Below are 27800 nucleotides of genomic sequence, written 5' to 3' on the forward strand. Positions count from 1 at the left end.
GCCGGGCCCCATTAAGAAGAGCTTGGCGGGCCGCGGTCACTGCAGGCCCCCGGGAAAGCGGACCGGCCATCGACCCAGCGGGGACCACCGATCTTCGGCGGAGGGAGCAGCGCCGGGGTGCACGCTTGGCACCATGGCCCAGACGCAAGCTTTCGACAAGCCCAAAGTGAGCGCGGGCGGGGGCTCGGGGTCCGGGGTTTGGCGTCCGGGTCCTTGTCTGGCTGGAGGGCTTAGGGGCCTCCATGGCCGGGGAGCAAACGGGGCCCCTACAGGCGCTTTCTTCCCTCAGCTCAGGCCCTCGCCCGCCTCCAGGCCGTTTAATGAGAGGCAAAGAGACAGGAAGAGTCCTGAATCGGGAGGCACCCCTGGCTGGCTTCCAAGTTTTGCTTCTGCCTCTGATTTGGCCCATCTGGGTCTCAGTTTCACTATCTGTTAGATGGGCGTCCTAGCACTGCCGGCGCTGAGCAGCCTAGGCAGGTGGCTTAAGCTCTCTGAACCTCAGCTGTAAAATGGGGCCCGGTTTCTACACCCATAGGCACCTAGTGTTGTGGACAACACATACTGAGTGCTGGGTGAATGGAAACAGCTTTATACTCCAACACTATGATGGTTTTTGAGTGCCAAGGAGCCTAGGTTTGTGCATGTGCCCGTGAGAGCAGTGGGCCATGCCAGAGACAGGAGGGAGGGGAACAGGGCACCCCTCTCTACACACTAGAGGGGCTGGGTGGGCCTTAGGCCTTGGGCCCTGGTAGGGTTCACTTGGGGCCAAGGCACGGCCACTAGCCCCAAGGGATAAACCCCTTGTCCCTCCTCCCACCAGCTGTGGTGTCTTGGGAATGGTGGGTTCAGGGAGGGTCTGGGCCTACTTGGTGGGCTTTGGAGCACTGAGATTCAGTCCAAGGAAGGCAGAGGCCCAGGAGTCTGTTCAGCAGGGTGAATCAGCTAGTAGGGTTGAGACTGCTGGGGGTGGGTTAGGGGAAGGAGTGAGCTGCAATCAGCTTCAATTTACCTCTCTGAGAAATAGGTGTGAGTGATGATGGCAGATATCATCAGAAAAGCGTTGGTGAGAATCCTTGGGGAGGCGGGGAAGGTGAGGGGGGACTCTGAGGAGGTAAGGCCCCCCCCCCACTTCTGATGCCCCTACCAGAGGGCAAATGCTCGCTACTCCCTGCCAGACGTTGCAGGCACTGGGGCTGAGCTTCTGCATCCCCCATGCCTCCTTCACAGCTCGTCTGGATGCCCCATGCCCCATCATTAGTTCTTTCCTTTGAAGGCTTTTTTTTTTTCCCCTGGCCGCACCGCGCGGCTTGCGGGATCTTAGTGAAAGCACGGAGACCAAACCACTGGACGGCCAGGGAATCCCCTTTTTTCCTTTTTTTAATGCTTTGTGATTCCCTCTGCCCTTGGGCTGGGGGATCACCTTACCCTGATATGAATCCCAAGGCAGTAGACACTCCTTGACTGGGAGTGAAATAGGGGTTATGGAGAGAAATAATAGGCAACCCTTCTGTAGAACTTGCTATATGCACCAACTCGATCTTTGCAACACTTTTACAACAGGCCTATGAGGGAGGGACTATTATTATCATGCCCATCTTTTTGGCCTCTCCCAATCCTCTCTGCTTCAAGCTGGCAGGTCATTTTCCCTCTCTGGGCCTCAGTTTCTACACCTGGGAAATGGGCTCCACCTGCCATGGGGGTGTCCAAAGGTTAAAAGGCAATGCTTGGGAGGGAAGGTAGAGTGTCACCCACTATGTGCGTGAGATGTCATACATTTTATATTATTGTGAGGAGGGAACATGCCTGAGCTGGCCAGCGAAGCCAGGAGTGTGAATCTCAGAGCCCCTGTGACCAGAGCCAGTTCCCTGCCTTCCCATGGGTGGAGTAGCTAGTAATGAGAACCAGTAGTATTAACAGCTAGAGCTTATTGAGTTGAATTATTGCTCTGTGGCAGGCACCATTCTGAATACATTAACCTTCATTAATTCATTTGATCCTAGCAATGACTCTGGGAGGTAGCTGGTGTCATCGCATTTTATAGATGATCAGAGAGGCACAGATTAACTAGGCCTACGATCACACAGCTAGGATGTGGCCAAGCTGGGGTTTGAGCCCAGGGTGGGCTGGCTTCGAAAATCCCATGCCCTAGCCAGCTTTCCTGAAATGCCTCTGCAGAAGCCTTCGGGGGTGGCGGTGCCAGTGCCCCAGGTGTGGGCCTCTCTGGGACAGGAGCCTCTGCTGGGCTCTTTGGCTTCTCATACCTACCACCAGGTGAGGCTCAGCACTGGCCAACTTTGAGAAGGCAGAGCAAGGCAGTGTTTTCCAAACTTTAATGTATAGTCACATCACCTAACGTTTGTCAACGTTCAGACTCTGAATCAAGAGATCTGGGATGGGGCCTGAGATGCTGTGCTCCTAACAAGCTCCCAGGAGATGCTAATGCTGCTGGGCCATGGACCACACTTTGAGTAGCAAAATCCTAGGCGGCTGCCTACCTGCTCTGATTATGTTATTCCAACAAGTAGCTTCCTGAACACCTGCTGGGCACTGGAGGAGGTACAAAGGGGGGTGGAGGGGTGGCCCTTATCAGTCTGTTTCCACACGAGGCAAGGCTGGAAAATCCCATAGCCCTCAGGAGTTCAGTGTCGTGGAGAGCAACACTGATCACATGCCTGTCATTATAATAACAGTAACAATGCTGCCATTTGAGTGTTCGTGGGTACCAGGCACCTTCAGTGATTTATCTCACAGAATCCTCTGGACAACTCAACAAGGCGGATGTTTTCGTCCCCATTTACAGATGATGAAATTAAGGCCTGAAAGTTGAAGTGGCTTGTCCAAGGCTACACAAAATCTGACAGCCTTGAAGCTGTAGGCTAGAGAGTGAGCTGGTCCAGGCTGGAACAACCCAGTCCCTTCCTAATGCAGAGAATTGAGGCTAAATGTCCAACATACTTTTCTTTCTCGTATTTGAATGTTTACTCCGTTTCAGGCACTGTTCTAACTGCTTTGCATATAGTGACTCATTTAATGCTCAAAACAGCCCTTTAAAGTCCTACTATTATCTTCATATACATATAAGGAAACTGAGGCTCAGAGAGGGGAAGGAACTTGTCAAAGTCACACAGCCAGAAAGTAGCAGAGTTAGACTTGAACCCAGACCTACCTAAGACTGAAGCAGATGCTGTTAACTGCTTTGCGGATTTACACCCCCCTTTGTAAATCGGGGTGGCTGTGGGATTCGGATAGACTGAGCTTGGATCCTTGCCTCACCACTCATCAGCTACAAGGGCTCAGGTGGACAATTCCCTGAGCCCCAGCTTCCTTCTCTGTAAAATGGGCTGACAAAGCTAAGGTCACAGTGTTCTTGGGGGAAATGGATGCTGGTTAGGGCTTGTGAAGCATGTGGCTGGCGCAGCAGGCCCTCGGGTGTGCATTTCCTCCCTGGGGGCCCCGGTGGGGGCTGCAGTGGCCTCTCTCCACCTGCATCTCTTTCTCTCTCTCCCTCTCTCTCCCTCCCCCTCTCTCTCTCTCTCTCTCTCTCCCTCTCTCTCCCTCTCTCTCTTTCTCTCTCCCTCCCTCTCTCTCTTTCTCTCTCCCTCTCTCTCTCTTTTTCTCTCTCCTTCTCTCTCTCTCTCTCTCTCTTTCTCGCCTCTTGTCTTCCAGCCACAAAGCCCACTGTGTTAGCACTGCTTTGGGCTTTTTTGGGCTTTTCTTGCTTTTCTGTTACCAGAGCCACCTGTTAAAAGAAAAATGCCCCTGGCTGGGAAGAGCTTGCCTTACCTGTTACAACGCCTGTGGCAGTTGGGAGGGAGGGGAAGAGTGAGATTGGGTTTCATTGAAGCCTTTTGTTTGACAGAGGAAGAAGCAAGGACCAGAGAAGGGAAGTGCAGCGTCTGTGGTCACACACTGAGCCAGGACAGGCCAGCCAGCCTCCTGATTCCACATCTGACCTCAGGGTGGGCTTGGCCTGGGTGGGAAGGGGCCCTGTGAGCTGGAAGAAGCTGGTCCATCTGCCCTGTTGTCCTAGGGGGTGCCCCCTGGGCCAGGGAAGGGTAGGACTGTGGCCTGGTTTTGGACAGGGGAGAAGAGTAAGCCAGGGCGGCCAAGGTGAGATTCAAGCCTACATTTACCGAGAGTGTTGGGACCAGGCTCACCCACACTCCTTAGGGTTCTGAGGCTCCAGAGTGGCAAGGTGGGGGAAGAGACAGTCTCTGGGGGTCTTGAGTGAGTGGCTTCTCTGTGCCTCAGTTTCCCCATCTGTAAAACGGGAATCATATTTGTATCCACCCTACATAAAATGCCAAGTGCAGGCCTGGGTCAGGGGGCAGGCCAATGCCAGCTGCTATTGATCAGCCTTGTCGTGGTTATTAATCATGTTTAGATTTTACCAGTGCTGACTCAGCACCGATATGCAGGATGAACAGAGTGTGCCGTGGTGGTTATGACCTCCCGCTTTAGAGTCAAACAGCTTCCCGGTGTGGCACTCATTAGACTGTGCCCTAGGGCAAGTTCCTTAAACTCTCTGAGCCTCAGACTTCTCACTTATAAAATGGGGGTAACTGTGCTAAGTTCCTAGGCTGCTGTTCAACAGGATGTCCCCCTGGCTGAGGACACACCTTGCCTTCTGTGAAGTCCCTGGGGAAGCTCACAGAGGCAGCGGAGAGCTTGGTTGGGCCCCGAGTCAGCAGGAGGCACTGAGGGACTGCTAGGCCTCTTCTGCTCTGTACCTCGGCGCTATAGGAGCCCAGATGCGGCTGAGCCCAGAGGACTCGCCTGGAGGAGGTGTGACTGCAACAGTGTCAGACCTGGAGCTGCTCTGTCTCCTGGCTTCACCCCAAAAGTCAGCTGAGAGGCTGTGGTGGCATGAGGGCACTGACCTCTGGTTCTGCCCAGCTCCATGCCAAGAGCAGGGCTAAGAAGGGAAGTGGGCACCTGTGGCTCATCCAGGTTCTAACTGCAGTGCCCGGGTTCTGGGGGCTGGTCAAGCAATCCTGGCTACTCTGCCCCCATCTGGGTTCTCTGCCAGGCCCAAGGGGGTAGGTCAGCCCTTCCTTGCTGCAGGGAGAGGACACAGCACTGCTGACATGGGACAGGGAGAGGAGAAAACAATCACTTAGTCATTCAAGACCTACTGAGCACTTCTTGCTAGGCGGGGCACTGTCCTAGGCCCTGAGGGCACAGCATGATAGCACAAAGCCCCTGCTTTAAAGAAACTAAGAGTTGGGGACAGGGGCATGGTAAGTAAGTAAACTGAAAAAGTCAGTGGGATGAAAACAAAATGGGTGTGTTTGCAGGGGGTCTGGGGAGAAGTAGTGTGATTCAGGTGTGCCTTGAAGGTAGACAGCCCCTCCAGTTGTGAGCGGGAGTCAGACGTGGGAGTGTCTGGTCCTGGAGTCCACGACCCTGGGTCCCCGTCCTGGCTCTGCCACTGACACCTTGCGTGACCTTGGTGAGTGCATATACCTCCCTGGGCCTTACCTGCCTGCCTGGCATCTCCTGAGAGCAAGAACTCGGCATGTTTCCCCACGTCTGCACAGAGCCTGACACCTGAAGGGGGCTTAGTAAATATTTTTTGGCGACTGGGGCTGCTTCCTGTTTGGACCTGGAGGATTTCCTGCAGTTCTGTTAGACGCTCGCTGTGAGTCAGGCCCATGGAGAGCGAATGCAGGGGAGGGGGGTGCTGAGATTCTCCTCCTGAGTGGTCAGGAGGCCGGGTGTAGGTCTGGTGCAAGCACCAGGGAGGTCGTGTGGCAGTGCGCAGGACTTGGGTTAGAGGTGGAGGGACTTGGCTTCTAACCCAGCTCTGCCACTGTCAGTCTGGGTAACCTTGGGCAGGTCACGGAATTCCTCTGAGCTCAGCTTGGCAAGTCCGATTCCCCATCTGCAACATGGAGCTAGTGTGTCCCTTGCCTAGGGGTGAAGACCAAATGAAATAAAGGGTCTGATAACAGTAAACAGCTATTATCATTGCTGGATTATTTACGTCTGAGGCTAGGCCTGCCGAGAAAGTGGAGCAGGAGCTCGAGATTCAAACCTGGGTACAAATCCTAACTGCATCACTGCCTCTGTGTCCTTGGATACTTTTCTGAGCCTCAGTTTCCTCATGTGTAAAATGGGAGTGAAGTCCCCACCTCACTGGTTGTAAGAATGAAATAAGACGATGCATGTAGATGGTCCAGAACATAGGAGATATTCAGTAAGTTGGAGGGAACTGCTGCCATTTCTTTTCCCTGAATGGGTCCAACAGAGTAGGGTCCCCATCCATCTCTAAGCTGGCAGATTTCTCCATGGGTAGTCTCAGTTTTCCAGAAAGTTCAGTGGGAGGCCTGCCTGAGCTTGGACCGCCTGTGGAGGCAGCTCCTGGCCTCTGTTCCTCCCCTGAAACGTGTCTGGGCAGCTTCCCAGGAGGCCCTGAGGAGGGCTGGGACCTGTAGGGCACGGTGGGCAAGTGGCAGGCTCTGCTTTCCCTCCCCCCGGGGCACTCTAGTCTCCCGCAGCCCGTGGGATCTCTGAGGCCTCCTTCCCTCACACTGCTCAGCTCAGCCTCCCTGAGCATATACTGCCTCTGGTGCTGCAGCAAGTCTTCCCAGTGGTGGCTCATCTCCCACCTGGACCACTGTGTCAGCTCTCTGTCCTCTGTTCTGACCTCTCTTCAGACTGCTTTCCACACAGCAGCCAGAGAAAGCTTTTAAAAGGTGACTCCCCCGTGCAAAACCCTTCAGGGGATCGCCCTTTACTGTGACCTGTGAGATCTCCCTGCCCTCCACCCCCCTAACTTTCTCTCTGGCCTCATCTCTCACCACCTGATTCCGACACTTAGCGCCTGCATGTCCCTCTGCCTGTTCGCTCTCCTTCCTGTTCCTTCCCCCTGGCTGATTCCTCCTCTATTTTCTTCTCAGAGGGAGCCCCCCACCCCTACCTTCTCAGTAACCATTTGTTGCCTCTTCCGGCTTCTGGTGGCTGCAGATGTCCATTGGCTTGTGGCCACATCACTCTCATCTGCTGCTGTGGTCCCAGGGCTGCTTCCTCTTGTGTGTGTCTCTCAAAACTCTCTGCCTCCCTTATAAGGAGAAAGAGGACTGGGTGTAGGGCCCATCCAAATAAATCCAGGAAAAACTCCTCCTCTCAAGATTTGTAATCCCATCTTTTGCCCTCTGTGGAAGTATATGTTCTGGGGATTAGGATGTGGACATATTTTGGGGGACTACCGTTCAGCCCTCTGCACTGACCCTGGTGAGGGGGTGACTCCTCCGTTTTGAAGTCTGATCGCCTTTTGCCTTCTGCACACCACACACTCCTGGTTTCCCTTCCATCTCTCTGGCAGCTCTTCTCCAGGCTCACCCTCTTCTATAAGCCACTGGGTGCTGGTGCTTGTCCAGGCTTTGTCCCATGCTCTTTCCTCGACGTTCCCTTCATGGGTGAGCTCATTCAAAATCACAGCCCCAGTCATCTGTATTCCTACTCACATTTCCAGCCTGGATCTCTCTGAGAGCTCCAGACCTGCACAGCCACTGGGTCCGTCCATGTGCATTTGGAGGTCTCAGAGGTGTCCCGACTTCCCATAAGTAAGATCACACTAACCGTACTTCTCTCCCTGTGCCCCACCCGTCCTCCCCCCCTCACACTTGGTCCTCTTCCTGGGCTCGCTGTCTCAGAGCGTGGGAATCGCTACCCACCCAGGCTTCAGACCCGAAGCATCATCCTTGACGTGGCTTGCTGTCCACCTGCTTTGCCATATCTGCCTTGCCACCCTGGTCCAAGGCACCATCATCGCTCATAAACTTCACAAGACCACTTCTAACTGGTCTTGCTATGCTTTGTCCTTTTCAGCTTCAAACCCTGTCATGGCTTCTCTGTTGCTCTCAGGTTAGAACCCAATGCTCCTTGTGCCCCTGCAGCCTCTCCAGCTCCACAACCACTCCCCTCTCTGAACCCATTTCAGTTCCTCTCGAACACCACATCCTCTCCCACTGCATGGCCTTCGCACATGCTGTTCCCTCTGCGTAGATGCTCTTCCAGCCTTCCTGCTCACCCCTGCCTTTGCCTACTTGGTTCCTCTTCATCCTTCAGCTATTAGCTTAAGCGCTGCTTTCTCTGGGAAGCCATCGTTGGCCCTCTAGCTGGGCGAGTTCTTTTGTGTGTTACCTCTTTGGTAGGTCTCTGTTTGTGCCTCCCAGGAGTTGTCTTGGCTTGTGATTGTACATTTACCAACGTGACATTTACTTAATGTCTCTCTCCTTTGCTCACGGGAGCAGGACTCTGTCACTTTAGTTTATCTCTCCATCCCCAGTGCGCCCAGCAGGGCCTCAACTATTTGGTGAATGAGGGATTCTTAGTTATGCTTATTATGCTAAATGCTGTTGCTACAGCGGCGCTGAGTCCTGGTTACGTGCATTCACGTGGTTAAGTCTCACGAAGCCCTGGGAGGAAGGCGTGTCATCCTCCCCACTGGACAGATGAGAGCGCCGAGACACTGAAAGCGAAGTAACTTTCTCCAGGTCACCCAGGGAGCGAGTGGAGGAGCTGGAATTGCAGCTCTAACCACAGCACTACCCCGTCTCTCTGGCTGAATCCTCGCCACAGCCCTGTGAAGGTTAAATATAAGAAAAGAGAGGCTCAGAAAGGTGAGGTCACCTGTCCAAGGTCAAACAGCTGGTTGGCAGTTCCCTGCTCTGGAAGCTTCCGTGTTTCCAATGCAGAGCACTTTCTGAGAACCCAGTAAACTTTTGGCTGAGTGAGCATTGAATTCATTTCATCAGGGAATCCAACAACTCCCTCAAGAGTTTGTCCCAGAGTTTGTCAACTCTGTGACAGTGTTGGTCCTTTGCTGCTGAGTGACTTCCGGAGAGATTTGATTACTTGGATGTCCTGCTGATAGGGGGGCTTGGCGGCCCTGTGTCTGCTGGCCTCCCATGGGCCCCAGGCCGGATTTCCCCCACAGGAGGCAGCTCACGTGGGTGCTTCCAGGATGCCCTTGGGTCAGTGGCTCCCTGGCTACTCCCTCTCCAGCCAGGGCGGCCACTTTCTTGTCCGGGCTCCCAAGTTCCAGAGAAGGCCCCACCCTGGTAGAGATGTTAATTAAAATTTTTCTGGCTCGCTCCCTGGCTGGGAAAAAGTTTCTTCCATGACCTGAAACAGGGAGATGGCAGTTGCTTTCCCACTGTTTCCCAGCACCTGCTATGCTTCTCTTAACAGCCTGCGGAAAGGGCCCCGGCTGAGAGGCAGAGGCTGTCTTCCTGTGGGCCGAACTTGCCCACCTACACTGTCTTTTTCTTTTTCTTTTTTCCTTTTTTAACATCTTTATTGGAGTATAATTGCTTTACAACGTTGTGTTAGTTTCTGCTGTATAACAAAGTGAATCAGCTGTATACATACATACATCCCCATATCCCCTCCCTCTTGCGTCTTCCTCCCACCCTCCTTATCCCACCCCTCTAGGTGGTCGCAAAGCACCGAGCTGACCTCCCTGTGCCATGCAGCTGCTTCCCACTAGCTGTCTATTTTACATTTGGTAGTGTATATATGTCCATGCTACTCTCTCACTTCGCCCCAGCTTACCCTTCCCCCTCCCCCTGTCCTCAAGTGCATTCTCTACGTCTGTGTCTTTATTTCTGTCCTGCTCCTAGGTTCTTCAGAACCTTTTTTTAGATTCCATATATATGTGTTAGCATATGGTATTTGGTTTTCTCTTTCTGACTTATTTCACTCTGTAGGACAGACTCTAGATCCATCCACCTCACTACAAATAACTCAATTTCGTTTCTTTTATGGCTGAGTAATATTCCATTGTATGTATGTGCCACATCTTCTTTATCCATTCATCTGTCGATGGACACTTAGGTTGCTTCCATGTCCTGGCTATCGTAAATAGTGCTGCAATGAACATTGTGGTACATGACTCTTTTTGAATTATGGTTTTCTCAGGGTATGTGCCCAGTAGTGGGATTGCTGGGTCGTATGATAGTTCTATTTTTAGTTTTTTAAGGAACCTCCATACTGTTCTCCATAGTGGCTGTATCAATTTACATTCCTACCAACAGTGCAAGAGGGTTCCATTTTCTCCACACCCTCTCCAGCATTTATTGTTTGTAGATTTTTTGATGATGGCCATTCTGACCAGTGTGAGGTGATACCTCATTGTATTTTTGATTTGCATTTCTCTAATGATTAGTGACGTTGAGCATCCTTTCATGTGTTTGTTGGCAATCTGTATATCTTCTTTGGAGAAATGTCTGTTTAGGTCTTCTGCCCATTTTTGGATTGGGTTGTTTCTTTTCTTGATATTGAGCTGCATGAGCTGTTTGTATATTTTGGAGATTAATCCTTTGTCAGTTGCTTCATTTGCAAATATTTTCTCCCATTCTGAGGGTTGTCTTTTCATCTTGTTTATGGTTTCCTTTGCTGTGCAAAAGCTTTTAAGATTCATTAGGTCCCATTTGTTTATTTTTGTTTTTATTTCCATTTCTCTAGGAGGTGGGTCAAAAAGGATCTTGCTGTGATTTATGTCATAGAGTGTTCTGCCTATGTTTTCCTCTAAGAGTTTGATAGTGTCTGGCCTTACATTTAGGTCTTTAATCCATTTTGAGTTTATTTTTGTGTATGGTGTTAGGGAGTGTTCTAATTTCATTCTTTTACATGTAGCTGTCCAGTTTTCCCAGCACCACTTATTGAAGAGGCTGTCTTTTTTCCATTGTATATTCTTGCCTCCTTTATCAAAGATAAGGTGACCATATGAGCGTGGGTTTATCTCTGGGCTTTCTATCCTGTTCCATTGATCTATATTTCTGTTTTTGTGCCAGTACCATACTGTCTTGATTACTGTAGCATTGTAGTATAGTCTGAAGTCAGGGAGCCTGATTCCTCCAGCTCCGTTTTTCTTTCTCAAGATTGCTTTGGCTATTCGGTGTCTTTTGTGTTTCCATACAAATTGTGAAATTTTTTGATCTAGTTCTGTGGAAAATGCCATTGGTAGTTTGATAGGGATTGCACTGAATCTGTAGATTGCTTTGGGTAGTATAGTCATTTTCACAATGTTGATTCTTCCAATCTAAGAACATGGTATATCTCTCCATCTGTTTGTATCATCTTTAATTTCTTTCATTAGTGTCTTATAGTTTTCTGCATACAGGTCTTTTGCCTCCTTAGGTAGGTTTATTCCTAGGTATTTTATTCTTTTTGTTGCAATGGTAAATGGGAGTGTTTCCTTAATTTCTCTTTCAGATTTTTCATCATTATACACTGTCTTTTTAAATCCTTAAACTCTTCTTGGACAGGGAGGAAATCTTTGCAGCTGTTTTCAGTTGAGGAAACTGAGGCTCAGAGAGATCAAGTGTCTTGTCTAAGATCACACAGCCAGAGAAGAGGCAGAGCTGGGAGTCCAGCCTGATGAGCTCTCCCCAAAGTCCTTGTCCTTAAACTCTTGGCCTTGTGTATGGAGCTGAGCATGTAGGAGAGGATCACCAAGATGGCCAAGTATCTGGTGCCCTTTCTAGAGTCCTGGAAGGATCTTATCGTCAAATATTGATTCCTGATAAGCAGTGTTTCATTTTCAGTAACACATGCTTTTGAAAATGGAGACTGATTTTTGACGTATATTGTAGGTATTCACTAGTCCAGAAGGTCTGTGGCCAATCCTTTTTGTTAGAGTTGGATCTTGTTTGGTGAGTTGGCTGAGAGCGGGATCTGCCTGCATGGTGGCTGAGGCTCTGTCGCTCCTCCGGGCCCATGGCTGGCCTCGTGTTAAAGAGCACCAGCTTCAGAATTGGGCTTGGGTTAGAATTCCGGTTCTGCCACTTAGTAGCTGTGGTTAAGAACAAAGGCACTGGGTTGGGTTCCTGTTTCCATCACTTAGAGCTGTGTGGTCTTGGACAAGTTATTTAACCTCTCTGAACCTCAGTGTTCTCCACTGTGAAAGAGGCAGAGATGATAATTAAACCCACCCCACAGACAAGGATTAAACAGGATAATGCGTGTAAACAGTTTAGTGAAGTGTATGTGGTAAGTGTCCAGTATGTGGTGACTAATGGTTATCACAGTTAATGTTAACACTGCCCCTCTGTAAGGTCCTTCAGGCATTCATTGGTGTTTGTTTTTCTCTCCTTTTCCTCTGTGCCCTTGCAGGTAGAACTGCACGTCCATCTGGATGGAGCCATCAAGCCTGAAACCATCTTATATTATGGCAGGTAAGTCCACAGATAAGAGGCCTTCTTCCCTAGGAAGTTTGACCCAGACGCCTCTGGAGTATTCCAGGGTTGCTGCTTCTTCCTGTGTCCCTGTGGAATCAAGCCAGCCCCCAGCCTAGAAAAAGGTGGTCTGTGGGGCACAGAGACCCACAGCCCAAGTCTTCTGCCTTCTGTGCCTCTGACTTTTATCTTCCTGTTGCCAGGTGAGCCAGGGGAAGCTTATCCCACTTTATAGACACGGACACAGAGAGACACCAAAAGACACACACACACACACACACACACACACACACACGAGTGGAGGCAGTTCCCAGGGCTGAACCAGTCACTGTTTTTTTGACTCAGCGGAGAGCCTGTGGCAGGTGATGCGCCCGCGTAGAATGCTGCTTCCATTTGCTGAGCATCTGCCAGTGCTGGGCTGGGCTGAGCCCTCTCCTGAGTCAGCGAATTTAATCCCTCCGCACTTGGAGGAGGAGAGCATTGCCATCCCCCTGTCACTGAGAAGAGAGCAGGCTCAGGGAAGTGAAGGCAGTTGCCCAAGGCCACAGAACAAGTAGAGTCAAGAGTTGACCCTGGGCCATCTGACCCTCCAAGATTTTCCTACTCACGATGGTAACCTGCTTGGAGCCGCGGAGAAGTGGTGCCCCCTCGCTGGGCCCAAATCTCTGCATCTTCCAAAGGAGAACGTACCTCCTGCCTCTGCTCTCGTGGATGCTGGTGGGCCGAAGGGTCCCCAGCACCCCCAGTGAGGGATGTCCGCCCTCCCTCCCCACATTTCAAGGGCTCATGATATCCCCTCTCTGGGGTCTAGCACTTAAAAGCAAGGACTTCAAGGGCCCGTGGATCTGGATTCAAATCTGGACACACTGTTTCCTTGCTGTGGCCTCAGCCTCTGTAGGTTGAAAGTAAGAACAGGACCTTCCTCCAGAGCTGACCTGGGAGATGGGGTCCCTCCCGCCACCTACCTCTCCCTGTTCCTCATGGGTTTGTGCTATGCTCATTTTGTTTGGAGCTGGGAGGACTCTGCCTCTCCTCGCTGCTTTGAGCAGTTCAGCTCTGGATCCAAATTTGAACCCTCTGTTTCATAAGCCAGACACTTATCCAGACACCCACTCCTTAGGAGAGAACTGATGATCCTTGGGCATTTGCCCCGACACTTAAAAGTGTCTCTTCCAATTCCCTGAGAGGGTTCTGGCAAGAACACGCTTCTCCATCTTGTTGCACTTTTTTCTGCCCTAGGAAGCTGCTGTTGATTTAATTTTTATTTAACTTATCATGTAAGTATATTAGCCTTTACTGCACGGCAAGCACTGCTTTAAATGTTGCACCTGGATTGACTTACTGGAATCCGGTGACAACTTGTGAGATAGGTATATTATTGACCCTGTCTTATCGACGAGGGAACTTGATAGGGTTCCCTGAGGGTTATCCTGAGCCAGGATAGGGGAAGTAAGTTGTCTCGTAAACACAGGTGTGACCCTGGGTCCGTGCCCCTGACCATTGCCCCTGCCAGCTGGAGGTTTAGGTAAAGTATTGCACAAAAAACACTTAGCTGAGGGCGAGCACACTAAATGCTCCATAAATGTCACTTAACGATAACATTATTAATTGGAACCTATGGCTCTAACTGGGTTTAAGCCCCTTGGATTATCTCTGCCTGTCCTTTGCCCATGTCAACTGCCAGTTATTGATGCAGGGACCTTAATGAGGCCATTAGGGTGGGTTAACCGGGCACCAAGATGGGATCTAATCGCGGGTGCTCATTAAAGGGTCACATAGCGCTCATTAGCGGAGCAAGAAGGTGAGAGTGTCCAGGGCCGGGTAGAGGGAGGAGGAAAAGAAGCAGCCCTTGTGGGGCAACTGGTTGGATTTTCTGTTTCGCACATCCACTTGGCATCTCGGGAACTGTCTAGGCACCCCCGTGGGCCCTAGAGAGGTGGGTGCGGGTTTGATCCAGCTGGAGTTTGATCTTGAGGTCAGCAGGCAGGGGGACCGGGGAGCTGGTCAGACTGGGATATGGACAGAACACGCTGGAGGACTCCCAGCTGTGAGTGAGCTGGGCCTGAGAGGGGGAAGGAGGGGAGCACCTGGCCTGTGACCCCTCCCTCACCCTGGCCAAATCCAGTAGCCTCTTTTCTGCCTCTGTGACTTGGGCCTCAGTTGACTGTGTTCTCACCTGTTTCTTTTTCTTCTTCTTCTTTGTTTTTTGGCTGTGCCACGCAGCTTGTGGGACCCTAGTTCCCCGACCAGGGATCGAACCCCGGCCCTCGGCAGTGAGAGCACAGAGTCCTAACCACTGGACCACCAGGGAATTTCCTCACCTGTTTCTTCTTATTCCATCTTCTCTCCGGGGGCTTTAACTTCTTTCTCAATCTCCTTCTTGACCCTGCCAGCTCTTCTCCAAAGCACATTCTGAATCTGGCCACTGTCTCCTCCCTGGTCTGAGCCATTGGACTATTGCAGTGGCCTCCTGACCAGTCTCCAGGTGTCCACCCTGGCCTCCCCCATCTACTGTCCCCACAGTACTGTAGTCAGAACAATCATCTTAAAACACAGAGGGATCAGATCACTTCCTTGCTCAAACCCTCCCGCCTTGCTCAGGGTCAAAGCCAAAGCCTACACACGTTCCTTGAAGTCCTACAAAGCCTGTGTTAACCTCTCTGACCTCTTCTACTTCTCCTTGCTTAGTGCATGCCAGATGCTTCTCAAACATGCCAGATCTCGTAAACAAAGAGTTTGGGTAATTTGCTCAAGGTCACACAGCCTTTATTTTTTAAAAAAATTTAAAATTTTATTCATTTATTTTTGGCTGCCTTGGGTCTTCGTTGCTGCGCGCGGGCTTTCTCTAGTTGCGTCGAGCTGGGGCAACTCTTTGTTGCGGTGCGCAGGCTGCTCGTTGAGGTGGCTTCTCTTGTTGCAGAGCACGGGCTCTAGGCACGTGGGCTCAGTAGTTGTGGCACGCGGGCTCTAGAGCGCAGGCTCAGTAGTTGTGGCGCACGGGCTTAGTTGCCCCACGGCATGTGGGATCTTCCCGGACCAGGGATCAAACCCGTGTCCCCTGCCTTGGCAGGCGGATTCTCAACTGTTGCGCCACTAGGGGAGTCCCACACAGCCTTTAAATAAGAGCTGGGATTTAAACCCAGGCCATTGGGCTTCAGAGTCTGCCATCTTTCCCTGGACACACAAATAGTCTCATTTGTTCCTCCCTGTACCTTGAAAACAAAGTACCATCTGTGTTTTACTGACAAGGATATGGAGGTCCTCAAGGGGACAGCTCCTGCCCAGGGTGATCTGGTACCTACAGGAGGAGGATGGACTTTGAACTCCAAAGCCCGTGTTCATCCTTCTTACGGGGCTCTCAGTGTATCACCCACCAGGGAGGGCAGAGAACCGAGCAGCACCCGGGGCATGGCCATGGCTGACTGGGGAAGCAGGGCCATCTAAGAACTGAGCTTGGCCCTGGGTGGAGGGAGCCTTGGCTGCGGTTAGTGGCTGTGGGTAGCAGGGGACCTAGGAACAACTCCTTCCTGCCTCAACCTTGGGTCCCAGACAGGATCTTTACAGATCAGTCTGAGTAGTTTCCGGAGGCCCAGTCCCATGTGAGGTGCTGGATCGTCTCCTAGGGGACCGCTGTGGCAGCTCTGGCTTCTGCCCTGGTTTCCCTCTGTCTGTTCCCCACACCACAGCCAGGAGGAGCTCTTTAAAAAGTACATCTTTTCATGTCACTCCCCTGCTTAGAATCCTTCAGTGGCTTCCCGGTGCTTTCAGGATAAGGTCCCAGCTCCTACGAAGCCCCCATTTGGCAGGTGGCTCATCTACCACTGACCCTGCTCTGAACTGTAGCCTCCCTGCCCTGGAATTCCCTCAGTGCTTCTGCCTGGGGCTCTCAGCAGGGCTCTGACCCTGCCGGCCTGGATCTCTCCTCCTGCTCCCTCAGGGGAAAAGGACAGTCTCACTCTTCTACTTAAATGTCATCTCCTCCGAAAGGCCTTCCCAGGCCACTCTATCTGTGGGGTAAAAAGATCTCTCTTGGGTGGCTGTTGAGGAGAGAGGCTGGAGAAGAGACTAGTTGGAGACATATTTAAGAAGAAATAATTAGGACTTGGGGACCGGCTCTTGATGGGTAAGGGAGATGGAGTCTGGGGGAGCCCCCTGTCTCTGCTTCAGGCAGCTGGATGGATGGAGGAGCCATATTAGGAAATGTGGAGCCTGGGAGGGGGAGGGGTTTGGGGGAGGGGAAAGGGGACGATCAGACACACACATCTGCCTTGGTCACGGCTATCCATCCAGTGCCCAGCACATCGTGGGCCCTCAGATGCTGATGTGCAGAGGGAGAGGACTGAAAGCTCTGGATCTCTGGATTGGTCCAGGGGGCCTGGGGCAAATGTGGCCATTGTGTTTGGGAATATGGGGGTCGGAGCCTTAGCCTCACCTCCTCTGCCTTCCACCCACCAGCTCCCAGAAAGATATCCAAAATATAGCATCTAACAACTGGTACGGGGATGCAGCAACTGACTGGGGATGGCCTCATGAGGGTGACCTTGGGGCAGACTGACCAGCAGGGGAAGGCCCAAGGGCGCTGAGCACCTGACCTCGGTGCTAGGACTGCACCCAGGGCTTCATCCTCCCTGGGGACGTCTCGCAGGGATGGGAGTCTGACTGGCAAACTGGGCAACAGGGTGACCCCCTGGTGATACCCACTGGTCACTCATAGGTCCTGGGGTCATGCAGAAGGGGAAGAGGGCATATTTAGGAGGTTTAGGGAACAGGTATTTATGTAGGGAAACATTTTAATATTTTAATAACAGAAGCTATTAAAGGACTTCAACACTTGGGTCGAATTTCCATTTCTTTGGCAATGTCCTCCCTTCTATCTTCTGTTCTTGCTTTGTGGATAACTGGAGGCCGAACCTCCTGGTTTAATCACCTAATTTTCTTAATCATTTGCTCCTATTTTTTATCTTGTCTTTTGTTCTACCTGCTGGAGGATTTTCTCAACTTTATTTTCCATTCCTTTTATTACATCCTGATGGGCGCTGCCGTATTCTTCCAAATCTCCAAGAGCTCTTTCTTACTTTCTGAATGTCCTCTTTTTAAAAAGGGATGCTCTTGTTTCAAGGATGTAACATCGTCTCCTCTCTTTGAGGCTATTCATTTTGGGTTTTTAAGTTTTCTGTTCTCTGCATTTCTCTGTTTCTGTAGAGTGCCTTTGGTCTTTTGTCCCTCATGGTAGAAGCATTTCTTGAATGTCTGGTGTCCTTGGCCTGTCCCTTTTATCTTAAAAGTGGGAAAACTGAGGCCAGGGGTGACCCTTGTGTTGGGGCAGAGCCAGGAGGAGCAGAGGGGGCTGGAGCTTGAGAAGCGGGGAAGCCAGCCCAGCCTTGCACCCTGCTGGTCCTGGCTGCGGGGAGGTGGAGATGCCTCTGGAGAGGAGGAGGCCCCCGACCAGAAGGGCTGTTCTCAGCCAGCCCTTACCGAGTGGTTGCCATGGTCCAGCCGTGTGTGGGAGGCTGTGGTCAGGGTAGATGGCTGGGCTGGCTTCCCTCTCCCAGCACAATGGGCCAGGCCAGCCTCTCTGATGTGCTGGCCAGATGGAGGGTGGCGGAGGGAAGTCTGGCGCCTGCTCCTGTCCCGGTCATTGTGTGCTGCAGTTCTTGCCCCTGATAACCCCTGACCTGGCACACGGCCAGCCGGCTCTACCAAGGGCTTGCCCTGGCACCTTCCCTGTCCCCAGGCACCGGGGGGGTGTGTGTGTTCATGTGCACTTTAAATGGACTTTAACCCCAGTTGTCCCCCTTGAGATTTGCTGGCTGGTCATGGCCTTGGAGACGGAAGATCCTAGAAGGATTTAGGTCCAGGTTCTATATGCCTTGGGCCTCAGTTTTCCCATCTGTCCAATGAGAGGGGTCAGATGTACCTCCGCCCCCCAGCAAGGAGTTGGTAAGGTCCTGCCCAGGGTTGTCCATCACCCTCATTGTTTTGTCCCCAGGAAGCGGGGCATCGCCCTCCCTGCCAACACACCAGAGGAGCTGCAGGACATCATCGGCATGGACAAGCCACTCAGCCTCCCTGGCTTCCTGGCCAAGTTCGACTACTACATGCCCGCCATCGCGTAAGTCTTCCCACCCCCCGCCCCCCCACCCCCGCCGCCGGGCCCTGGGCAGCGTTGGTCCCTGTGCCCACGTCGAGCTGCCTGCACACCTCAGCCTGTGGGGCGGGAGAAGGCGCTGTACAACCCCGCTCTGCCTCTCACCATTGTGTACACTCCTGCGAATCTCTCCATGCTTTTGGGCCTTGGTTTTCCCTTCTGGAAAATGGGTATGATGGGCTGAAACTCCTTCAACTTCTATAGAAAAATGACAGAATGTGGGGGTTAAGAACATAGATCCTAGTATCAGATTCTTTCAAGAAATAACTTCGATGCTGGGCAAATTTGCCCCCCTCTGGGCCTCAGTTCCCTTATCTAGACAATGGGGCGTATGACCCTCTCTGCCTCCTAGGGCTGGGGTTTGGAATGGACACAGCACTGTCCTCAGCAAGCCCCCTCTCACTAGGAGGACAATTGCTACCTTTATCGACAGCCAGGCACTGCTGTTTTTATGTTACTTTTCATTCCTTCCATTTTTTGATAGCAGAATATCTTAGATATAGAAGAATATAATGTGTGTACAGTTCACAAAACTATTCTCTTTGTAGCTGTCCACAGTCCTGTGAGCTAGATACGCTCCTCATTTGCAGAGGAGGAAATGAAGGCTCAGGAAAGTGAAGGAACTTGCCCAGGACCACACAGTTGGCAAGGGGTGAAGCCCAGATTCTCATCCTGATGTCGCCTTGAGCTTCCTGGCACGAGGCAGAGTTTCCCAAGGCAGGCGAGAATGGGGCCTTGGCAGTCAGTGCTGCCAGAGCTCAGGACAGGGAAGACGTAGAGGGGGCTGGGGGAGTCAGGGAAGGCTGCCTGGAGGAGGAAGTGTGGACTGGGCCTTGGGAGAGAAAGGCTGTGATATTGTCCAGAGGGCTGGACCTGAGGAACGGTCTGGAGGATGGGTTGTTGGAGGACCAGTGAGGAAGGTGTGTGAGGCTGGTGGAGGCCTTTGGCTGGGTAAGTGGCAGGACAGGAATGAGGAGTCCTGGGGAAGGAAGATGTATGCCAAGGTTGCTGGCTGCTTTCTGGAAGCTTTTGGGCTCTGCCTGGAAGGCATCGACTGCCCCCATCCTTGGCCTGGGTTAGCAGATGCTCTGGCGTACATGCTGCCTCTCCCCCGGACGAGGAACGTCTCCCACACCACTGCCCAGGCGGCTCCTGTCTCTCGGCCACAAGACAGAAGAGGACCAGCTTCCTGAAGGCTTAAACCGCTTTTGATTTGCATTTCCTTAGTGATTAGTGATGTCAGGCACCATTTCATGGGCCTGTTGGCCATTTGTATGTCTTTTGAGAAATGTCTACTCAGGTCCTTTGCCTATTTTTTTTTTATCAGTTTTTGTTGTTTGTTTTGCTACTGAATTGTAGGAGTTCCTTCCACATTTTGGGTATTAGCCCCTTATCAGATGTGTGGTTTGCAAATATTTTCTCTGATTCGGTAGGTTGCCTGTCACTCTGTTGATGGTTTCCTTTGCTGTGTAGCAGCTCTTTAGTTTGGTGCAGTCCCCCTTGTCTATTTTTGCTTTTTGTTGCCTGTGTGTGTCCTTTTCTCCTATTTCTCCTCCTGCTGGCCTACATCTATCACTCAACAAATATTTCAGTGGCTGCAATGTCCTAGGCTCCGTCCTTGGCTGAGGGATCGTAGCCGCGATGAGACAGGTGGAGAGGTCCTTGTCTCATGGAGACTACATTCTAGTTGGGGAGGTGAAAACCAGCTAATAAAGAAACCATGTGATCTGTGATGTTGAGTGGTGATAAGGGCCATGGAGAAAACTGAAGCCCAGGAGAAGAGGTGAAAAGGGGTGAGATGTTTTAAAATAAGGTGGTCAGGGAAGGCTTCCCCGAGGAGGTGAGGCTGGAGCTGGGCTCTGAATGGAGGGAGGAGGGAGCATAGAGTGATCTGGGTGAAGAGCCTGCAGGCTGGGGCGCTGCAAACACGAAGGCCCTGACCTGGGAACAAGCTTGGTTGTTCGCTGGACAGAAAGAAGACCCCGGAGGAGTCATGGAAGGAGCGGGAGGCTGGAAGGGGCCCGGATTACGCAGGCCTTGTGGGGGGTTGGGGGGTGGGGTTGAGACTTACTCTACGAGGTGGGAGGCCACTAGGGTTCAGAGTGGAGGAGTAATGTTCTTCGATTTCCTTTTGTTTGTTTTTTGGCCGCGCTGCACAGCTTGTGGGATTTTAGTGCCCCGACCAGGGATTGAACCCTGGCCCTGAGCAGTGACAGCGTGAAGTCCTAACCACTGGACTGCCAGGGAATTCCCTCTTTGATTTCCATTTTGAAAAGATTGAGCTAGCTGCTCTACAGGGGCAAGCGTGGAGACCAGGAGGCCAGTTAGAGAGGTGAGGTGGTTAGAACCAGGGCGGAGGGGGCGAGAATTGGCATCCAGTTTGGAAGTAGAGCTGACAGGACGTGCTGTGCCTCTAGGATTTTCTCCAGCAGATGCCCAGAGCTTTGGGCTGGGTGATGAGAGACTGGGGGGCCACACGTGGGTTTGATCTGCTATGGGCAGGGGACAGCTTTGTTATTCCTGGAGCTCCCAAGGGACTTGGGGCAGTTTGTCCCCAGCCCCTCTCTGCCCTTCCCAGGGGCTGCCGGGAGGCCATCAAAAGGACTGCCTACGAGTTTGTGGAGATGAAGGCCAAGGAGGGCGTGGTGTACGTGGAGGTGCGCTACAGCCCGCACCTGCTGGCCAACTCCAAAGTGGAGCCGATCCCCTGGAACCAGGCTGAGTGAGTGACCGTCTGGAGGGCTGTGCCGCTGCTGTGGCAGGGTGGCCGGACCCAAGACCGCGAGGGGCGGACTGGGAGGCCCTGGCCCAAGCAAGACTTTGGTCTTGCTCCCTGAACTGGCCCACAGCTTACCCAGTGACTTCTAGGGGTCCTATCCTAACCCTGTAACCAAAGTTAGTTTGGCCCACTCCTGCCCCTCTGCCTGGACCCCAGGGATGTCTAAGCGGTACCACTCAACCACCTCGCTCCCTTCTAGCCATGACTCTGATACCTGTGGACAAGTGGGAATCACAACAGGTGAGCTTAGCTTAGCAGTGCTCTCCATCGTGGGTGGGAGGAGGGCTGTGTCTGACAACCCCCCGAACTGGGACAGTCTTCGCAGGTCTGGAAGCGTCCAGGCAGTTCCAAGGAAGCTGGAAGGGGGTGCGCTAGGGCTTGGGGCTATCTCCCTCATCCTTTCCTCAGAGGCAGTGGGTTAGTGGGGGTGAGGGCTTCTCCTGGAAGACCCCTCTTCCTCCTCTTTCTCTCCTCCTTTCCTTCCCCCCTTTACTCCCCCTCCTCCCCGCCTCCCCTCCCTCCTCTCTCCCAGTCCCAGGGCTGTCCTTTAGGTCTGCCTTTGTCTCAGGCCCACCCCTACTCTTCTCTGCACACAGAGGGGACCTCACCCCGGATGAGGTGGTGTACCTAGTGGGCCAGGGCCTGCAAGAGGGAGAGCGAGACTTCGGGGTGAAGGTGCGGTCCATCCTGTGCTGCATGCGCCACCAGCCCAGTGAGTGTGACCCTGGCCCCGTCCCTGGCTGCCCATCTGATGCCACCACAACCTCCTGGCCGGGCACAGGGGCCATACCGGTCCCCGTGGTCTGTCTTGAGCCCATCAGTTGAACCTCGGGGCTTCCTCCTGGGCAAGCTCAGAACTTCCTGCAACAGAATTTTCTCCCCAGGGAGGCTGAGCCTGGGAGCCACGTGACCTGCAGGAGGCTTAAAATCAAGGGAGGCTAACAATAGAGAAAAGCCTAAGCGTGGTTCCCCTCAGGCCGTGGTCCTCCCTTGAGACCCTGTGGGCCGGGCCCCCTCCTGTCAGGGCTGCGGAACCTGGGACTAGGTCTGAGCGCCAGGGCCTGAGGGGGTCTCCCTGTGACTGACACTGGTCACATCTCCAGGGCTTGTGCTTCCAAGGCAGAGCCCCGCTGTGTGACTCTCTCCAGGTCACATCACCTCTCTGGATCTCAGACATGCCTTGTCACAGGAGGTGATCGTACTTACCCCATTCTCTGCTCTAAGGAGTAGTGAGACCACAGCGAGGGGCTAGTGTCAACCTGCAGGGCCTCCCTGTGCAGAGTGGCTTGGGGTATTTTCTCTAATCCTCACAGGGGTCTAGGAGACAGGACCACCATCGTTTATCCCCGTTTGACAGATGAGGAAACTGAGGTAGAAAGAGGCTCAATCAGGAAGGCACAAACCGGAGCAGAACCCAGGGCCATCTGGTTCCAAAGCCTGTGGTTGGTCATTCTTTTTAAAACACTTTACAATGACCAGCGTTAGCGATGTGTTTAGTAACACTGGTGGGAGTTGTTTTAGGTTTAAATGTTGAACGGTGTGGACCTCCATCTCATCTGCTAAGTTGAGGATGGGTGTGGGGATCGAGAGGGAGAATTGCCATTTGTCGTTTACTGAGCCCAGGCCCTGACCTCGGTGTCTCACACACGGGGCCTCGGCAAAGCCTCGCTGTGACCTTGTGCCACAGCATACGGCCCCCCTCTGCGAGGAGAGGATGCTGAGGCCCCGAAGGCCGTGGGGTCAGGCCTTGAAGATGGGACACTGGGCCCTCTGCCTTGTGCTGGCCTTGGGTGGGAGGGCTGGGAGGGTCTTTCTCCTCCGTGCTGCTGCCAGAGGCCCGGCGGGCATCTCGCCCACAGGCTGGTCCCCCGAGGTGGTGGAGCTGTGTAAGAAGTACCGGCAGCAGACCGTGGTGGCCATCGACCTGGCCGGAGATGAGACCATCCAAGGCAGCAGCCTCTTCCCTGAACACGTGAAGGCCTACGCGGTGGGTCCTGGGGGACGGAGGCAGAGGAGAGGCTGGCTCTGGGGGAGCCGCGTGGGGAGCTGGTCTCTATACCAGAAGGGGGAAGGCACACCGACGGGGGATCACGAGGCCTCCTGGGCTCCCAAGTGTGTCGGACTGGGTCTAGGGGCTCTAGAAATTGGGAATCTGGTATGAAAGAAAAAACCCCACTTGGTGCTGGAGGGTCCTGTGTTGGAGCCTTTCGGCCTAATGATTCGCTGTGTGACCTTGGGCGAGACTGTCTCTTCTCTGGGCCTGTTTCATCGGCTGGGATGAGTGGGTTGGAGCAGACGTCTCAAAGCCTCATGCTGTGCTTCCCGTGGAAGGGGTGAAGCATGGGGTCGAGAGTAGGAGTCTGGAATCTCTTCCTAGCGGTCTGACCTTGGTCGTGATACCTAATTCTCCTGAGTTTCGGTCCCTCCCTGCTCCCTGTAGGATAGGTATTAGAGCAGCTGTGAATGTAACGTAAGGTGTCCAAACCATTTCCTGCAGTGTCTGACACGTAATAACTGTCTAATAAAGGAGGGCTACCACTTAAATGATTACTCAGCCCCCGGTGTAGTGAAGGCAGGGCCTGCGGGGCCGAGCCCCAGGCCGCCCCTGACCAAGCCCTTGCCCTTAAAGGAGGCCGTGAAGAGCGGCATCCACCGCACGGTCCACGCCGGGGAGGTGGGCTCGGCCCAGGTGGTGAGAGAGGTGAGTGGCCGGGCTGGCGGCGGGGGCCCTTCTCCCCGCTCGCCCCGCGGCCTGCGCTGGGCTCCACCCTGCTTGTCAACAGGCCGTGGACACGCTCAAGACCGAGAGGCTGGGGCACGGCTACCACACCCTGGAGGACCCAGTCCTTTACAACAGGCTGCGGCAGGAAAACATGCACTTCGAGGTGAGGGGCCGGGGAGGGGGAAGTCAGGGAGGCGGTGGAAAGCGCGGAGGGTCCAGCCGCCGCGGGGAGCGTGGGCCGCAGGCCTTGGAGCTGCTGGGTGGGGGGAGAAAACCAGGACTGACGGCTCCTGGGACTCGGCTGCGAGGGGGCCGCTGTGATCAGGGCGAGAACGGCGCCGGAGGAGGTGGCTCCAGCTGGCCTGGGGACGGGGGTCAGCGTGGCCCCGGGGGGTTTGTGCCAGCCACCCGCCTGCTCTTCCAGGTCTGCCCCTGGTCCAGCTACCTCACGGGCGCCTGGAAGCCAGGCACGGAGCATGCAGTCGTTCGGTGAGGCCTGGGCCCCTGGGGTCCGTTCAGTTTTGTACTAGGAAAGCCAAGGGTGGGAAGGGGATGCAGGGATTGGGCACTGGTCCCTGCGGGGTCTCTTGGGTGTGAAAGCTCTTCAAATGCTTGGGAAGCAGGCGCTATTATCCTCGTCTTACAAGTGAGGAATCCAAAGCTTGGATGTGGTGTAACTTGATGATGAGGTCACCCAGCTATTGCATAGCACAGCTGGGGGCCCTGTAGCTCATCCAGCTATAGCAGAATGCCCTGCTACCCCAAGGGAAACTTCCACACCCCAGATTCTACCTCCTAGGAATTAGGAAGATGAGTCCCTCTTGCTCACGTGGTCTCTGCTCCTGGCCCCTCTGGGCATTCCCCCAGCACATCTTGAAGCTTTCCCCAGGAGAGCCTGTCCCATCCCACCCCACCTCGATCCTGCCCCATAGGCTTAACTAAGAAGCTTTGGCCCTTCTTCAGGTTGCGCTGGGACTGAGCCCTGGGAGAGGCCTCAGGAGGGAACAGCTGACCCAGAAGTTCACTAAGAACTCGGGGTGACCATAGTCAGGCCAGCACTGATGGTCTGTCCGCCAAGCTTACGAGAAGGAGAGGAGCTTGGGCTCGCTCACACTCTGATTACAAGGCGGGCCTGAGCCGCTTTAGGAATGTGGAGTGTGCAGTACCTACAGGACACCCAAGTGGAGGCTCTTGGAGGCACGTGGGCATACAGCCTGTGGGCTGGAGAAAGAGTCACCTAAAGAGATCCGGTGGTTGAAGGAGAAGTGATGGCCTCAGCAGACGGTGGAGCAAGAGGGCCTAGAATTCTGGTACCTGACTGTACTGCTGAACTCAATGAATAAGCATTTTCAGAACTCTAATGGAAAACTGATGAATTCATAAGAGTGCTAACAAAAGATCAAGATAAAAAAAAATTAATTACATGGGACTGAGTGAACTGATGAGGATGATTATAATTTTTGTGACTTTCTGTTTGAATAACAACAACAAGAAAAAGAGGGCCTAGGAGAGAATCCAGAAGGACAGTGACATTGAAGGCACAGGCAGAAGGAAAGCCACAAGTGCGGTGTCCAAGAAATCTAGGGAAAAGGTCACCAGTATAAAATTCTGCTCCACAAGTCGGGTGAGGTTAGAGCTAGGAAAAGTCCATTGGATTTAATAAGATGGTGGTCAGGGATTATGCTAAGAACAGTCCCCATGGTGTACTTGAAGAGTCAGATCCCAGGGGGTGCTGAGGACGGTTGGTGAAGGGGGCAGACAACTCTCCCAGAGTGCGGCTGTGAAGGGGAGGGCCAGAGAGGGGGGTAGCTAGAGCGGGCTGTTGCTTTTCTGGCCTCGCCAAGCCGGCCCCTCTCCTGCCTTTGCCTGGCTCTGGCCTGGCTGGACGGCTTTAAGTCTTGAGTTGCTAGTAATGTGGCCTTGGACAAGTCACCCGAGTTCCCTGAATCTGTGTCTTCCTCTGTACAACGAGAACTTCCAGGCCTGTCCAAGGGTGCCGCGCGGTTCAAAGGAGGGTGGACGTCCACGTGCAGTGACTGTTTACACAGCAGTGACTGTTTACACAGCAGTGACGGGAGGTGCTTCTCCCCCTCCCCCCCCACCCCCCTGCATTGTCCAGGTTCAAAAACGACCAGGCTAACTACTCCCTCAACACGGATGACCCACTCATCTTCAAGTCCACCCTGGACACTGATTACCAGATGACCAAACAGGACATGGGCTTCACTGAAGAGGAGTTTAAGAGACTGGTGAGTGGCTGTGTGCCTTGACTCTGGGCCCTGGGAGTGTGTGAGGCCTGCAGGTCCTGTCCAGGGCCCAGAAGCCCCGGAGAATGAGGGGTGAGTCTGCTGCAACAGGCCAGGCCAAGGCAGACCTGGAGTTCGATGCCTTCCACAGAGAAGACATCTTCGGCTGAGATCCTGACCTAGGACTGGGTTTTTTTATCCTCTGCTTCGGTCAAGTGCCTTGAAAGACTCTGAAAGCTGTCAACCATCTCCCCAGAAAGGTGTGCTCAGCTATACATTTTGCACACACTTTTCAGGCCACTCACAGACCCCAGGATGAGCCCGTGATTTCAGTGGTTCTGATATCCCAAGTCTGTCCCTGCAGGACTGTCTCTCTGGCGCCACACATCCCACCCTGTCTCTCAAAGGTTTCTCCAACCTCCTTCCCACATCTGTGTATCACGTCCTGCCACTTTAAGAACGCAGAAGCTCATAGTCTCTGCTCTGGCACTTGCTGCCGCGTGACCTTGGACAAGTCCTCCCCACTCTGAGCTGAACGAATTGCCCATGTTTGATGAAGAGGACGGACTGTCACTAGATTGCTAAGGACTCCCTTCTATGCTCTCTGGCTTCACGCTGTCTGCCGTGCTGGCCCTTCCAGAACATCAATGCGGCGAAGTCCAGTTTCCTCCCAGAAGATGAGAAGAGGGAGCTTCTTGATCTGCTCTATAAAGCCTATGGGATGCCACCTTTGGCCTCTGCAGGTATGTTTCTGACTGAGCTGCTGGGCTGGTGCCCTGCCCTGGCTCCCACCTGGCTTTCCGGGGACTTCTAGCAAGATGCCCTCCCTTCCTCTCCTGGGCAGCACCAGGGATGCGTGATGACTCCCTGGCTGGTGGTCCTCCCTCACTGGACAGGCTCACTTTCTGCATAATGCTGTCTTGAGGCTGATCTGAGGAGGAGACTTTCTCAAGCCCACTCCCAAGGTCTTGGCAACTTGGGGCATCTCCAGGGCTGCCCAAAGCCAAGGGCAGGGAGTTGAGCCCAGGGTGCAGCTAGGTTCTGCTTCCTTCCTTCCTGTGTGGCCTTGACAGAGCCTTTCCTTGCTCCAAGCCTCAGTCTCCCCATCTGTAGAAAGGGGTTCCTCTCTGGCTCTGATATTCTGTGATTTTTTTTTTTTAAATGTCCTGGGTACTACAAGTTGCCTAATCTTTCTGCTTCTTTTACTTGGCAAGCTGGGCAGCGTCCCTGAAGACATCGTGGCCACCTCTCAGAGTCCTCACCCTGTGGATGGAGTCTTCACAACTCTGGGGTTAATCGACAGGCTTCCCTTTACTCCTTCCAGGGAGACTATGATTTCCAGAGTCAGCTACTGATGCTCGTGAAGCCCACGTGCCTGTTTCTGTACACACATACACCTCCGCCTGGCCGTGTCTCTCCTCTGATTGTGTGCCCGGGCCAGGATCAGGGCCTGTGGCTGGTTGAATCTGAATCCCTCCTCCTATGGTGACTCGTGCTGAAAATCTGGTGCTTAATAAAGAAACCAACGGCTGGGGTTGTGCAGCATGTGGTGTATGGCGCTGCGGTCGGAGCGGGCCAGCTTGGGTTTGTGGAGAACGGAAGGAGCCCCTGGGGCCCCCAGAAGCAGGCAGCCTGCCCAGCAGCAGGGTCCCGAGAGCCCGGTGGGGTCTGTGAATGGGAAGGGGGGGCAAAGCGGGGCCCAAAGCCTGCTCTCCGTCCA

General features: G+C 53.3%; 1 protein-coding gene across 3 annotated transcripts; it reads left to right on the forward strand.

Annotated features, from left to right (window-relative positions):
- ADA (adenosine deaminase) lies at positions 1 to 27614 on the forward strand. Of its 3 annotated transcripts, XM_061207813.1 has the most exons (12): positions 1 to 166; positions 12124 to 12185; positions 18175 to 18297; positions 20912 to 21055; positions 21709 to 21824; positions 22972 to 23099; positions 23742 to 23813; positions 23896 to 23997; positions 24259 to 24323; positions 25954 to 26083; positions 26721 to 26823; positions 27295 to 27614. In XM_061207813.1, exons 1-12 carry the CDS (start codon positions 134 to 136, stop codon positions 27309 to 27311), a joined length of 1095 nt encoding a protein of 364 aa, XP_061063796.1. In that variant the 5' UTR covers positions 1 to 133; the 3' UTR covers positions 27312 to 27614. The 3 variants fall into 3 exon arrangements, with proteins under 3 accessions (XP_061063796.1, XP_061063797.1, XP_061063795.1); XM_061207814.1 differs by lacking the exon at positions 27295 to 27614 and having other exon boundaries at positions 26445 to 26813; XM_061207812.1 differs by lacking the exon at positions 27295 to 27614 and having other exon boundaries at positions 26488 to 26813.
- The last annotated feature ends 186 nt before the right edge of the window (positions 27615 to 27800 follow it).

Source organism: Eubalaena glacialis, chromosome 13, assembly GCF_028564815.1.
Source record: "Eubalaena glacialis isolate mEubGla1 chromosome 13, mEubGla1.1.hap2.+ XY, whole genome shotgun sequence".
NCBI classification, from domain to species: domain Eukaryota; kingdom Metazoa; phylum Chordata; class Mammalia; order Artiodactyla; family Balaenidae; genus Eubalaena; species Eubalaena glacialis.